Source organism: Mauremys reevesii, linkage group 3 (assembly GCF_016161935.1).
Source record: "Mauremys reevesii isolate NIE-2019 linkage group 3, ASM1616193v1, whole genome shotgun sequence".
Taxonomy (NCBI): Eukaryota; Metazoa; Chordata; order Testudines; family Geoemydidae; genus Mauremys; species Mauremys reevesii.
The window spans coordinates 137,162,591-137,178,820 of NC_052625.1; the positions used below are offsets into that span (position 1 = coordinate 137,162,591).

The 16,230-nt window shown below is 42.1% G+C and overlaps 1 protein-coding gene across 9 annotated transcripts in view; it reads right to left on the minus strand.

Annotated features, from left to right (window-relative positions):
* Positions 1 to 16,230, minus strand: part of KLHL32 (kelch like family member 32) — a 200,927-nt gene that overhangs the window by 38,999 nt on the left and 145,698 nt on the right. For 6 of the 9 annotated variants that reach the window (XR_005596142.1, XM_039530196.1, XM_039530198.1 and 3 more), the window contains one exon: positions 5,925 to 6,651. The exons of 1 other annotated variant lie outside the window; for it this stretch is intronic. Coding sequence is in view for 6 of the 8 variants with exons in the window: in XM_039530196.1 (XP_039386130.1) it covers positions 5,925 to 6,651 (727 nt within the window). In the remaining 2 variants the exon portion in view is untranslated. Of the gene's footprint in view, positions 1 to 5,898; positions 6,652 to 9,185; positions 9,733 to 16,230 lie in introns of those variants that run through there. 2 more of the 9 variants (XR_005596143.1, XM_039530202.1) reach the window with 2 other exon arrangements.

The window sequence follows — 16,230 nt, forward strand, 5'->3', positions numbered from 1 at the left end:
AGTCTGGGTGTAAATTACTACAAAATTTACAGTTTGGGAAGTCCAGCCAGCATTTCCCAAATATCAGACACTAAATAATAATAGTACATTAAATTCATTGCACTGTGACAGAAGTGATTTGATTTTGGGACCCAAAGCTTCAGTGAGGAGAGGCCTTCCTCCCTAGGGGCCTCCCCATGACAGCACAATGCCCAGATCTTCCTTCTGAAGGTGATAGAAGGTGAAAGGGTGGGGGTCCAACCAGCATTAATGCCATACACCTGTCAAGGTCCTTATACTGCATTCATCAATATTGTCTAACTCCTGCGCAGATTTCGAAGTGGAAATCCATGCCAGGCCAGCCAGAGGAGTGGTGCAATACAGCAAGTACTTCCCAGCTCAAGCCACCCAAAAATCCTAACCACACAATTCAGATCTCAGGTGCCCACCTACACAAAGAAGTTTCTGGAGAAGGCGAGAGGCTTGCCACAGAACTACTTTCCCTCACTCTTTCACTGACTTAGCCTACATGGGGAAGACACTTGGTTCCCCTGTAGACCATGAAATGATTTGTAAATTGTATTGAATAACTACATCCTGCAGCCCTTACTCAAGCAAGCCTCAGAAATGAGTGTGGGTTTTTGGTTTTTTGCCTTAACAAGGCTTGTAAAATCAGATCCCAAGTGCAGAATATTATCCATAATAAATATGTCCTAGGTGCAAAAACCATCACATGACAGGGGGAATGTAATACAATCAAAGTCCCAGAGAAAGTATCACAAACCCATTGTATTTGAATCTGAGTTGGCCGGGAGAGGTGTAAAACCACATGTTGGCAAAGAGCTCCCATGTGCATTTATTCCAGCAAGTCCATGGAATATACAGTATTCATGAAATGTACCCCAAGGTACACTCCACTATTTTCAGGAAGTAATCACCCTCTTCTCTTCCAGTTGTGTGCCAGGAACCGCGGCCAATGGGAGCTGTGGGGGTAGCGCCTGCAGTGTGCAGATCCCCCTGGCCCCTCCGCCTAGGAGTCAGACATGCTGGCCGCTTCCAGGAACCACCTGAGGTAAGCACCTCCTGGCCAGAGCCACACTCCAAATCCCCTCCTGCACCCCAACTCCCTGCCCCAGCCCTAAGCCCCCTCCTGAACCCCAAACTCCTCATCCCTGGCCCCACCCAAGAGTCCAGAGCCCTCACCCCCTCCTGCACGCCGAACCCCTTGGCCCCAGCCCAGAGCCCCTCCTGCACTCCAAACCCCTTATCCCCGACCCCACGCAAGAGCCCACACCCACAGAGGCAGCCCTCATCCCCTCCTGCACCCCAACCCCCTGCCCCAACCCAGGGAAAGTGAGTGAGGTTGGGGGAGAACAAGCGATTGAAGGAGGGGGGAGGATGGAATGAACAGGGGGCAGGGCCTAGGAGAAAGGGCAGGGCCTCAGGGCAGGGGGTGGGGCAAGATGTTTAGTTTTGTGCGATTAGAAAGTAGGCAACCCTAGCTGCTGCTCATATTTTTCCCTAAAGCAGCAGAAAAAAATTGACCAAGGTTTTGAATAGTAGCAATGAAATCCCAGGAGTCTCTGCTCAGATTTCAATCAGTTGCACCTGGAAAGGCAATGGGCAGCAACAAAGGCACCAAAGTGCCCTGCCTGCAAGACAAGTAAACAGAACTACAATGGTTTGCACTCTGTTCATGTTTGAAAGATTCTATTGGCAATCATAGGGTCTAGATACATAAGCGTCATTAAAATTTATTTTAATGCAATTTTTAAGAAAAGCTTATGCTAGCCAAAATTTTCAAATTTAGGCCCAAATATTTAAAGGTGACTCCCATGGGAGTTAGGCACCTAAATATCCTGGATATCTGGGCCTTTGTGCCTGAAGCTATGTATGGATTTAGATACCCAGGCAACTAAATAGAAATGGCCTGATTTCCACGGGTGCTGAGCACCCACAACTGCCATAGAAGTGAACAGGAGAAGCGGCTACTTAGCATCTCTGAAAACCAGACAACTTATTTAATCACCTAGTTTTAGGCACCTACATTTGAAGTTTTTGGCCATTCTGCAGTAGCTGATTGCACTTGCTCTGAAAGCTTACTACTGACTATTGGAAAGTAGATTTTTCAAACAGCAAGTACTAATATTTTGGAATAGCAAAATATGTTCTCTGCATTATCCTCCCACTCCTTCTGCATCTACGCAGTGAGCACTATTATCTGGCCCTGAGAGACTAATTCATGATAGAAAACTGACTAAAGTTATGGACAGTATCTATACACTACCTTCAAAAATACTAATATTTTCAATGTACATGGCCCACTTATCTTGCCTGTCCATAACACAGATCAATACAATACTAAATGAATTTGTATCATATGCTTTAGTAATTCATAATAAAACGTCATAATCTAGCAAATCTCATAAAGACAGAAATTAGATATAAAAGAGAAGACCTATCTAGTTCATCCTTCTGCCAGTACCTTGCTCCTTACTGTACCATCCATTTTGCAGCAGAAACTCCACCGATACCAATATCAAATACAGATGGCATGATCTGATCCCATATATTTTCTGTTGCTCTGTCCAATTTTCAATTACTCAAGCAATGGGGCATCCACCAGATTTCTTGGAAGGCTATTCTACAGTCTGATTAATGTATTTTACACATATATTTAAACACTCTACTACACTAGTACATTAAATAAATAAGGATTTTATTGAAAGATATAAATACATATTTAATCTAGTCTATTGGGCACATTAACGGTCTTCAAAATGCTTCAGCGTAATTATCTATTTTCCTTTACTTTGTATATCCTGATGGCTTAAACATTGCTTTTAACTGCTCCAGAGTTCAGCTAAATTCTGAATTGGATATTCACTGTTGTATGCAATGGGTAAGGTACACCTTCAAATGGGTCTAGCTCTTATTTCTACACAAGCCTGGGTAAACATATTCTCCCACTAAACCTAGTGTGGCCAGTTTTGGAAGCCATCAGAAACGTAAACTGTGGGAAGAAATAACGAAGGGCGGAGAGGGAGCATGTCATACCTGCCTATACTGATACTACGTCTGGAACAGCACCAGGGCTTACCACACATAAATCACAACTGGCAGATCAGAAGTTTGTAACTTACAACAGTAAGATGTTGCACTATTAAGTGCTGCACACTGTTCTTCCATGATCTCTGACATCCTATGATGCCTCTATCTCCAGCCCCTTTATATATAATGTTCATGAGTATGTATGTACATATACTGGCCACCTGCTATAACTGCTTCCCATGTTTTTTCTTTCTTTCTTAATGCAGGATGGGGGCCTTTGACATTATGATCTACGTAGGCAGACTGCTGCACCCACACAGTTGACCTCATTGACTTGCCCAAGAGGGTTAAACTGCAGGATTGAGACATAAATACATAACAATGTTGCATTCACAGAGCACCTTCTCTCCTGAGGGATCTCAGAGCACTCTATAATACATACACTTCTAGGGTGAAGGATGGCAATAAATGGATGCCTTATGTGAAAACTGGACCAGCTTATTCTTTACTTCCCTGAATATTACACACTTTATAACCTTCCATGACCTATTTCTGAATAAATAGCAATATTTTTCAGAAAGCCTATGTAAACACCCTTAAATTTGCAAAGTAACTAATGTCAGGAAAATCAATATGAAAGTTGATTACACTTCGTCCTTAACTCACACCACTGTGAATGGATAAAATAATGTATATTGGACCGAGTTAAGAATGGTGTGCTAGTTTGAAAATTGAAATGTTTTACTTTCATCAATTTGGATCATAAAATTGAGACTCATAGATTCCCAGGCAAGCAGGGACCACTGTGATCTAGTCTGATCTCCTCTATAACACGGGTCATAGAACTTCCCCAAAATAATTCCTAGAGCAGATCTTTCAGAAAAACATCCAATCTTGATGTTAAAATTGTGAATGATGGAGAATTCACCACAACCTTTGGGAAATTGTTCCAGTAGGTAATTGCTCTCACTGTTAAAAGTTTACACCTTATCTCCCGTCTGAATTTGTCTAGCTTCAATTTCCAACCATCGGATCATGTTACACCTTTCTCTGCTAGACTGAAGAGCCCATTATTAAATATCTGTTTCCCATTTAGGTACTTTTAGACTGTATTCAACTCACCCCTTAACCTTTTCTTTGTTAAGCTAAATAGGTTGAGCTCCTTGAGTCTGCCACTATAAGGCAGTCATGGATCTTGTCCTGAACCCTCCCCAGTTTTCAACATCCTTCTTGAATTATGGGCACCCGAACTGGACACAGTATTCCAGCACTGGGCACATCAGTGCCAAAGACAGGGGTAAAATAACCTCTCTACTCCTATGCAAGGGAACTGTTTATGCATAGAAAGACTGCATTAGTTGTTTTGGCCACAGCATCGCACTGGGAACTCAAGTTCAATAGATTATACACCACAACCCTCAAATCTTTTTCAGTCACAGCTCCCCAGTATAGTATCCCCCATCCTGTAAATATGTTCCATATTCTTTGTTCCTAGATGTATACATTTGCCTGTATTAAAACACACATAGTTTGCTTTTGCCCAGCTTACCAAGCAATCCACATTACTCTGTTTCAATGACCTGTTCTCTTCATTATTTACCACTCCCCCAAATTTTGTGTCATTTGCAAACTTTAATCGATTATTTTATGTTTTCTACCAGGTGATTGATAAAAATGTTAAATAGCATAGGGCCAAGAACAGATCCCTGTGAGATCCTGCTGGAAACACATCCGCTTGATGATGACTCCTGATTTCTATTTAACGTGTGCCATATTACTTTTATATTATTCTAGTTTTCTTTTTTTGTTTGTTTTTTTTAAAATCAAAATGTTATGCAATAGCAATTCAAACACCTTATGGATGACTAAGTATATTTTACATCAACACTACCACCTTTATCAGCCAAACTTGTAACGCGTCAAAAAAAATAATATCAAAGTAGTTGGACAGGTTCTATTTTCCATAAACTCATGTTGCTAGGAATTAATTATATTAATCTCCTTTGATTCTTTATTAATCGAGTCCTGTAGAATCAGCTCCATTATCTTGCCTGGGATCAGTGTCAGACTGATGCCTATAATTACCCAGGTTATCCTGTTTACTGACACTTGATCACAGCATGGATACAGAGGCTGTTTTTTTGTTTGTTTTTTGTTTGTTTTTTTAAGTGAATATGCAGCATTTTTAATCTTGTATCTGTCAGCAAATAGATGCTCATTTTGATCACTGTGATCGTGATTGGAGGTACCACATATGGTACGCAACTTTGAAGCAGGACATATTTAATAAAGAAAAAAGTACTGTATGAGCATTCTGGTGGCACCTTAAAGACTAAGAGATTTATACTCATTGTCTTTGTGGATACAGACTAACACGGCTACTCTTCTCATACTTGTATGAGCATTCTGCTGCTTCTCTCATTATCCAGTGGTTTTATGTATCCATATTAAATTATTCTAAAATAGTGATACTCAGATTTCAGTGGTTCAGGTGCCAAATTAGCAATCAACATTACCCAAAAGAGACACCGTAGTGTGAATTCATTGTTTCATTTATTCATATTATATAGTATATACATTATTCTCAGAGCAAAATGACTGACCAAATATCATTATTTTATCAACTACAATTGGTTAATAACATAGTAAAAACATTCCGATTGGTTAATAATTCAGTCACACAGTGTTTTAATATCATGTGCTGCAAAGAGCCACAGGAAACACAGTAAAGAGCCTCTTGCAGCTTGGGAGCATCAGTCTGAGTATCACTGTTCTAAAATAAAGGCTCAGCCCGACCTTTCCAGACATGTAAGCCAAAGTAAACTTATTGGTTTAATTCATGACAATAATTTGGTATTTTGTTAGTACCTCAAATTGTGTGAAACGTTTTCTACCTGATATCCAAAGAAGTCCATCCACCACAGATCCTGCATGACATGAAAGGGATCTGTCAAAGGACTGAACAAAGGCCCACTTGTTCTTCTTGGGACAATACCGCTCGACTGTAGGCAAAACTTGACGCAGTTCATTTCGTCCCCCTACCGCATAGAGGTTCTCATCCACAGCTCCCAATACAAAATGTTCCCGGCAGTTCTTCATTGGAGCTAACTCAGCCCAAGAGTTACTACGGGGGTCATACCGACAGGCAGTCCTTACCGCACAAGTGCGGCCTGTGGCATGCTCAACCTCTCCACCAGCTACAAAGAGAAAGTCTCCCATGACAGCTACACAGTGATGACTTCTCCCAACAGGCATGGGAGCCAGTTCACTCCAGTTTGCAATCCCCGCTATATGAACATTCTCCTGATCTACTGGATTGAAGTACCGGAGTTCTTTTACTTTACAGATCTCACGTTTTTTCCCACCGATAATGTAAAGAGTGTCCGACTGGAAGCGAGGTTTCGTCCGTCTGGTCTGCCAAACTGGCTGTGCATAGATGCTCTGGTGGTATGTCAAGGCCTCGTTAATAAGTGCTGTTGCCGTTTCACTAGCTTGGACAAGAGGATGAGAAAGGGCTACAGTATGTAGTGTATCCACATCCATAAGGCCAAAGCGGACATACTGGAGAAGTTCATCCATGTACTGATAGCGGCAGTTGTGTTCCAACCACCTCACAGCTAGCTAAAAAGTAGGGAAAAGAACACAAACACAAAAAGCAATTATCTATATTAATGTCATGATGGAGTTTTTCTAACACAGTGTTCGCATTCCAAAAGGAACTATACATTTGAATTATTACACACATAGAGCAATGTATGAGATACTTTTGAATACATAGATATCAATATATGAGATGCAGTCTCAAATTTCATCTGCTATTTACATAAAAAAAAAGATTAACATAAGAACGGCCGTACCGGGTCAGACCAAAGGTCCATCTAGCCCAGTATCTGTCTACCGACAGTGGCCAATGCCAGGTGCCCCAGAGGGAGTGAACCTAACAGGCAATGATCAAGTGATCTCTCTCCTGCCATCCATCTCCATCCTCTGACGAACAGAGACTAGGGACACCATTCTTACCCATCCTGGCTAATAGCCATTTATGGACTTAGCCACCATGAATTTATCCAGTTCCCTTTTAAACATTGTTATAGTCCTAGCCTTCACAACCTCCTCAGGTAAGGAGTTCCACAAGTTGACTGTGCGCTGCGTGAAAAAGAACTTCCTTTTATTTGTTTTAAACCTGCTGCCTATTAATTATCTACTGTATTAATATATGATCATCTGCTATGTAGTAAATAACCTGTTGTTCTCCCTCTACAACATCAGGGGGTTGCTACACAAAATTAACAAGCAATGTTAGCAGTTAGCAATGCTTTCAGAGCTCATAAGGGCCAAGTAATCTCTGTCAACATCGGAATCAAGCTCCTGGAGAAATATAATAAACAGAAACTATTTGATCGTTGAAAAGCACAGGGTACACTTGATGGGGTGGGGAAATCTGGAAGATTATAGTATGGTGATTTAAGAAAAGGCTTTTCCCCCTCCTCACCCCCCTTTATAACAAAACACTGAAGGAAGAAAAATTAGGTAAGTATACCACGCATCAAGTTTCTTCCTTCCTGATTTTTTAAACCATAATATTAATGTGTATACACCCACACACAATGCTCAGAGGACAAAATTCAGATTAGTCAGGGTAACAACAATGCCTTTCACCCTCATGTATTCTTTACCTTAAAAAATAAAATTGCCAGTCCCCCACCCCCTTGCCTGTTCAAATAAAAAACAAATGTTTTATTGAAAAAAATAGGTAGCCATATTAGTCTGGGATAATGAACTGGAGTGAAAGTTAAGAGAATAAACAAAGCTAGAAAACTAAAACTTTCTCTTCTTAAAAATTAATGTTAATGCTTTAACCCCTTCATTACTGAATTCTACAGTAGCTGTGGAATGCAGTGGTATTCGTCATTCCAGTGCCACGATGAAGCAGAACAGCAAAAAAGGACTGCAGCATGTCAGTGATGTACAGGTCCTGGGTGGTTCCAATGTGCATATAAAATAGCTTGTTGAATAGTCAAGCAGCTAAATTAAAATAAATTTAAAACTGCTCATGATCTGAAATCCCCAACTGGCCAGTATACTAAAGTAACATCCTCTTCTGTTTAGCTGCCATAACTTGAGCTTAATAGATTGGCATCTTCTAGTTGTTTCTACTAGTTTCTAGTTGTATAAGGAACCCAGCTCTCAGCTCTACTTTAGGTAACAAGTGATGTCACCAACTGTAGAAATAGAGAGATCTCTTATACCTGGTCTGGGGTAGGCAAAAAGCCCATATAGTTCACATTTAAAATGTATTTCTTTGTAATCTGTAATCTAATGTTTGTTAATTATTTAGAATCTCATCCCGTTTCTCCCTTTAGATTTTTTCCGTGGTATACCATGTGTTTGTGCGCACGCACACCCACACTCTGTGACTGTGACCATGGTATCTGGATATTTGAAGAGTTATTGAGCTGCAGCACAAGGAACTGAAATCTCCATTATGAGGCACTCAGCCTGCTGCATGAACTATGGCAAAAGCAACTTCATTTAAAAGCGGCTTCTGTGGTACCTACAGTGAAAATATACATGATTTTGTGGGGCAGTATAAAGGCTTTGTTGGAATTGTGTACTGTCCATTGAAAGTGTAAATATTTCTCTAAAAATGTGTGAAATACTATTAATATGTACACTGCACATACTGCATACATGACAGGATTTAATGTCAGATTTGCCTATGCCCAGCTCCCCCATCCCAGCTTGTGCTGAGCACAGCATGGCCAATACAGTGATCCTAGGCCTACATTTGCAACTAGCATATATTAATATTATGATCCCTCACTGGGCCTTTTCTAGGTAGATAGGTAAGTATGCAGCAAGAAGGCCAAATGCTGTAGACTTGTTTGTTTTCATTCCCTTGTCTTGCTACTGGTAACGATGACAGCTGCGTTAATTTCAGTATCTTGAAAAATGATATTTGCATAAGCTTGTTTTTATAAAAGCCACAAAATTCACTAAATATGCCATTCACCGTATACATTCACAGCACATGCAATGCCCTCCCTGTAATAGTGAACGTTGCTGAAGAGCGGAGTGCCTGATTTTACAAGGCTATCACAGAGCTGGCTTTAGGATGTGCAGTACCCGGTTGCAACAAAGGTAGGTCCCATGGTTTAATGCCTCAAAGACTTAGCCTCGGAGCTCCAGCACTCTGGTTTCCCTCCACAAGTCCAACTGAAACAGACTCCTGGTCACAGACTTTCACCCTCTTCGGGGATCAGTGCACCTCAGCAAGTATTTGCAGTGACATCAGGCAGCCTTTCCAACACAGAGTAAGCTTTATTAGTCTACTGGAATACAGCACCAGGAAGTCCTTAGGTTAGCAGTGCATAGAAAGGGAAAAGTTCAGACATAGTCCATCCTGGTCAATGCCAGGGCTTCACCCAGTCAAGCTGCTGTGGAATCCACCTTAGCTGTCCCTCTCTGTCTCTCTGTCACCTCCAGGTGAGAGCTGCGTATGACTCTGTGAGCTCAGCTCTTAACAAAGACACCAGACACCTTTCCCCTTTGTTCTCCAGTTTCTGGCCTTTGCTCAGGTTCCTTGATGAGAGTGGGGGAAAATCTCCTCTTGACCACTGGTCTCTAGATGTTAATGTTCCAGCCATTCGGTTTCCACTGTCTCATCAAATCCTTCCAGCCCTGAACGACCCATTCATATCACTGCAGACAATTATGTGACTGTTTTAGATCAGAATCAGGCCTCAGAGGTTGAAAACAAAACAGGACATTAAAAACAAATGTCAATAGATTTTTTCAGTTCAGTCTATAACAATAGTGTGGAAGGGAAAAAAGGAGCAGAGATTTTTTTTCACACTGATTTTTTTCTGAACAACCTCTCTACATCTCACTGTGGAATTGTAATCAAACAAGCCAAAAGAAAGTCATAATTACCATAAGCACTTGGGACACTGTTTTAGACCTATTGATATTGATGAGACAAAATGAGTAACGAAAACAATGCACTCTTTATAGAAAGAACTCACTAACATTCATCATCTATTTATGACTGTGTCAAAATAATGGAGTTTGGGGTTTATAACTTTAGTGCTTTATCTGGTTGGTTGTTTTCCAACCTACAAGCCTGCATTTCTTTGTGCACCTACTATAGTGAAAATGGGTGTGTTGGCTGTAAAATATCCCTCCAGAACAAAATTTGCAAGTGTGATCTGGCCTCTGAGTTCAGGTAATTCAGGGGTTCTTCACCTTTTCCTTACTCCTCTCTTCCATCTAACTGCTTTCCCATCTGGCTGGGACCCTCTCCCTTGCAGAAATATGGAAAGGGCATTGTGGCTGTGAGCTCGCTCCTAGGGGGCTTGCAAGCCCAAGAATGAGCACCAATGAACCAACTGTTTATCAGGGGTCTGATCCAAAGCCCACTGAAGAAAATGGAAGGACTCTCTTTGATTCCAGTGGACTCTGGGTGGACCATTAGTGCATATTTATAAAAACAAATGGGGCCAACCCAGATTTCGCTTTTGGAAAAAAGTACCAAATCCCATGAGCTTCTCAAGGCTAGGCTTACACATGAACATTTTAAAAAACAGACATGGAACAGGGTTGCTTGCAGTTGTTGGTCCCCAGGATATTAGAGAGACAAGGTGGGTGAAGTGATATATTTTAGTGGACCAACTTCTGTTGGTGAGACACAAGCTTTCAAGCTTACTCAGAGCTCTTCTTCAGGTCATGGGACAGAGTTAACCACAGGCGCCAACTCCACCCATCAGCTGCTCGGCAGGCCCTGTCAATCAGCTGTTTGGTGGCGGGTAGGAAGAGCTGGGGGAGGGGGCGGAGCAGGGGCAGGAAGAGGTGGCATGAGGGCAGGGTAAGCTCGGGGAGGGGGCGGAGCAGGAGTGAAAAGAGGTGGGGCGGGGCCTCAGGGGGGGGCCTCAGGGCACAGCTGTGGTGGTGCAATCACCCGGAAGGCAAAAGTCAGCGCCTCTGGAGTTAACAGTAGTCTTGTGACTAAATGTCCAGACACTCCTTTGAAATTGTGCCCTGCAAGTACTACCTCATATTTGTTAGCAATATCAAAAGCGAGTGACTCAGATCCAGAAACCACGTGGCTAAATATATAAAATCTTTTTCCTTTATTAGAAAAATGTGCATAAAAATAGATTGTAATGAGCTGCATGTAGAACAATCAAAATTATTATGTATTTGCATCTCTTTTACGCCATGAACCAAACAACTACAAAATTATGCATAGGATTCTCTCAATCTGAAATTGGTAAATATTAATAATTTTTGAATCTGCAGTGAAATGTCTCCTGCCCCTCAACTCTGAAAAGAGGGAGACTTTGGCTTTGGCTACACTTGCACTTCAAAGCGCAGCCGCGGCAGCGCTTTGAAGCGCTACGTGTAGTCAAAGCACCAGCGCTGGGAGAGAGCTCTCCCAGTGCTGTCCGTACTCCACCTCCCTGTGGGGAATAACGTACAGCGCTGCGCTGGGGCTTTGACCACACTGGCGCTTTGCAGCGCCACAATTTGCAGCACTGGAGAGGGTGTGTTTTCACACCCTGCTGCAGCGCTGCAAATTTGCAAGTGTAGCCAAGGCCTGACTGATTCAAAAAGTTGTAGGATGGTACTGAGATCACATTTACACTACATTAATCTGTGTATGTGTATAAAATATGCCCCTTCTCACAGAGATATTTTTAAACTGCTGTTTGTCAGTTTTATGAATGTGTGTATATATAAGCAACCCCATTTGTGACGCTGCATTAGGAAGCAAGCAAACTTCACTTTCATTTGCACATTCTTATTTTACAATCAGAATAAAAACATTTACTTTTATTCAAGGTGAGCGCTAAACAGTGATTTTAAAGTTTCCAGGGTTTTTAAGAGAAAATGAAAGAAAAAATGTTCTTCTGGATGTGTTGTGCCTTTGGGCTCTATTTGAGGGGAGGGGAAAAAAGACAGAGAAAGCTACTGTGAAGGTCAGAGAGTGAAAGAACTTCCTCAGGGCACAGAATAAATTAAATCCCAAAGAAGAAATAAAATGTGATTTCCAGAGTGTGAGGCACAAACTCAAAATGACAATGATTGACAGCCAAACTATATCCGTGCAATATCGAAGACTGCACGTTCTCATTTACCTCAGTGTAGCCAGCAAGCGCCCATTAAACATCCGTCTGATGCCCAAATTAACCTTCTTGGCAAACTGAAAGAGGCACAAACTATCATAATCAACCTTTCATTATCACAGCAGCCTCTAGTTAAAGGGTCAGAATAATTGTGCCATCAGAGCCCTGATTGTTTTCAATCAACAGACGGCTGGAGTGACAGCTCAGTGATGGAGTAGTTTGATGAAACCGCACCAGGCCTAATCAGAGCAGATGAAAGGAAGGCATGATTGGTGCAAATGAACAGTCGTGCCTCTCTTTTTCATTTACAATCTGAAATTACTCTTAAATTTACAGGGTTTTTTTTCCTCTCTTATGAGTACCTCTGAAAGAATGTTTGACTTATTATGAGTTCTGACAGTGCAGAGTTATAAAACACAGGTAGGGTTTTCAGCAGAGGCTTTAAGTGGGTATTCAGCATAATTTTAACAAATTCGCTCTTGAAAAGCACAAAATGACTAAAGACTTCCAATGACCTAACCTTTCAGTGCTGTTTGATTAGCAGAACAGTTTATCACAGCTAACATTCTTCATGATGAAAGAAGATAAAAAATGATGGGCAAAGATCTCCTGCAAATGTTTTCTCTTAACCAATACATTTATTGCATTATTGCTCTCCTTTCCACAAAAAACTTTAAAGAATGTCACAATAATCTTTTCCCCCCTCAGAGTGAATAACAGAATCAGAGTCTGTTTTTTGAGATTAAAGTGGAAATCAGTTACTGTGCTCAGTGTATCAGTACACAAGCTTCTGGCAGGCTACAGTTGATTCAGGCGCAAGTTCTATAGGGATGGAAAGTGAACCTATTTGTTTAGTTGTCATTACTACACTCATCAGTCTGGGATCTGAGTGCCTTACAAATTTTAAAAGTTAATTTTGGCCCACTTTAATTAAAATTGGAAAGATTGTAAAGCTCCAACTCTGCAGCCCCAGTTCTCTCCCAGCTCTGCACTCCAGCCACAAGGCTTTCCATAATGCCAATGGCTATTGAAAGGAAAGCATTACAAATCAAAGGGAATCTCTTTGTACAGCTGAATAGAGCAGGTATTTCAAGTGGAGAGTGGTAGATCCTTTCTTCCCCGTTGTGTTGTTCGTGGCCAGCATCAGATGTTCTCTTACCAATCAGGCCCCACTTCCATATATCAACATGCAGCTCAGTGCTGCAAAACAAAAGGAAGCTTAGCAGCAAAGATTAATGTTTGTCTGAAGTGGGGGAGGAGGGAGGAGGCTGATGCTAATGCAAAAGGCTTTAAATAATTTTGTAATGTTTCCTGTCCATTATGTACGTGCTGGCTAATGAAAGATTTAATTCTTTGAATGGATTGGGTTATAAGCAGAAATAACACACATTAACCAAGTTAATGAGGAAACCGCCATAAGCACCCACATAATAAAGGACCCTAACTGAGCTGGTGGCAAAGAGGATTCCATTTTATTTTGTTCGTATTTCCTTTTTCTGTAGTGAAGTCTATGACTGACAACAATGTATTTTTCTTTGGAAAACCTGGGGCTGTGGGCAGTACACCTGTGCATCAAATGGATATTAAACCTCATGCTTCAAGATTTAAAACAATCCTTGCCTGTTAGGGATCAGGATGAGGGGGCAGATTATCACACATCTATGGCGTTTTTCCTCTGAACCATCTGGTACTGGCTACTGTGGACACAGGTATTGGAATAGATGGACCATGGCAATTCCTGCATTCCTAAAATGTGTGTGCTTTTTTTTTTTTAATGAAAGAAGCTCACTACCCTCAGGTTGTGTAATGGCTCCAAAAATAAACACAGACACTGAAGTGCTATGGATCCAAGATGAAAGGGAATGGATTCCAGGACCAGGGTTAAAGTAAAGGGTATTGTGGGGAGATGGGGAATTGGGAGATCCCCATCCTCTCTGCTCCCCCTCCTTCTTGGCTAGCACAGGTGAGAGCACCAGCTTCCTCCTATTTCAATCTTTAACCACTGCACATCCCCACTCCCTGCCATGCCCAAGCTACTTTGCACAATTAACATATAGGTCGAGTGGCCTCTTGGGAATATTGTCATGGAAGTCTGTGACTAAGCTTGGTACTGTTAGGCAGAAAGGGGTAGTAACCTGTCACCTTACATGGGGTGGGGACAGGAATTGGCGGCTGCTCTTGGGCACCCCAGCCCCCTGCCCAGGGCAGGCGAACGGTCGGGGGCTCCCCACAATGCTCCGGGCTCCCTGGGAGGCTCTTACCACAACCCAGCTGAGGCTTCTGGCCTGGCCAGGGAGTGGGGCCTCAGGTGGAAGAGGAAGAACAAGAGGAAGGACCACAGATGGGGCATGGCTCCCGCTTTTGCCTTTTGAAAAGGTGGCCATCCTACATTGGCCACAGGTCAACGGTCCAGGGATCAGGGATCAGGTTGAGTCAGAATACCATGAGATCAGGACCAGATGATGGAACCAGAGGGCAGGCACCAGGAGGTAGTTACCAAGCCTCAGGACTTGCCAGGATACCAAATCAAGATCAGAAGACAGGAACAGGTAAACATCGGACCAGCAATCCATGGCAGGGTGAAGCCCAGCTGTACAAGACAAATTCCTGATTCCTCCTCTGGCTTAAATAGAGGCTGCAAACCAATCAAAAGCCTTGGAGTGCTCCCAACCAGAGCGTAGGGGAAGGGGCTTGTGTCCAAGTTGGGCTTCTTGGACCCCAGTTCCAGCTGCTGTCTGTGAGCTGCTGGGTGGAGGATTGGAGTGTGAGGACTCCCGGGATCCCCCACAGACCCACGTTCAAGAGTTGTGGAGCCTGACAAGCACAGAGAAGGGAAGGCCAGCCTTATTCTCCCCACAATGTGAATAAGGAGATTGGTATGTCGCCAATTAGCTAGGCCCCTTGCCCATACATGATCAGAAAGTGCGGTAGATGAGCCTGAGTCTCAAAAGTGGTGGAGAGCAGGAGGTAGGGACCTCATTCACATGATATCTTCCTGCTTCTGGAAGCCCTACAATTTGCTACTGGGAAGTTTCTTGGGAGACTTCCTTACTCAGCTAAACACAGACTTTCATGTCTCAGATATCATGAACATGGCTGGTGTATTCCTGGTCTGGGCTCTATTGGCCTTAATGATGACAACCACAGAATGCAGCAACCTAAAAGCATACTTTATTCCATGAATTAGCTAGTTTATGATGGTTGAAATTTTGTTTTTAACTTTCAGCACCGAATAACATTCAGTCATTCAGCATTCTGACTGGCTGGTTTTGCAGTCTGGTAGCATAAATGATAAATTACAATGTAATTTAGTTAGAGGTACATAATGCTGCTATATTAATAGCAATTGAATTAATCAGAACTAATTGTGTTAAAGTGAATCACAATGTATTAAAATGATTTCTTACTTATTCTCACGTGTTAATAAGATATATTTGCCTAAAATGTTTAAGCTTTAGGGCACCATTCATCACTCTTAATTGCTTGATTTCTTTGTGGGGCTAGTCAGATACATTGTCCTGTACAGCCCTCACCCCGAAGAATGAGAGAATACATATCCTAGAACTGAGGTCCGGCAGACCATATGCTCCGGGCTGCAATTCAAATATGGGCACATGAGAAACAACTTTTGGGGCTCCCTGGGCAGTTCTATCCCTGGTGGATCGCTGTGCCTTACAAACTATAATGCACTTAACCTTACAACACCACTGAACTAGGGAAGTATTAATAGCTCAATGCTGAGAATAAGGAACTGAGGCCCTGAAGTGCCCAAAAATCACACATGATGTCTATAGCAGAGCCAGTGATCAAACCTGGATCTCTGGTGGCCCAAGCCAGTGCCTTAACTGTAAGACCATCTGTCCTTCCTTAAATGACAACTGTGCAGTCCCTTCCTCAGGCCCATTGGTTTACATAATACTTGTTAAGACAGAAATAGTTTTTGTAAATGATGGAGAACTTTTGTGAAATCTCTAGGCATTTTCTAAAACACCTTGAAGCTCTGCAGAATATTTTAGAACTTTATAAAAATGCAACATATTTTTTCTAATGATGGACATTCATTTAATTAGGAATA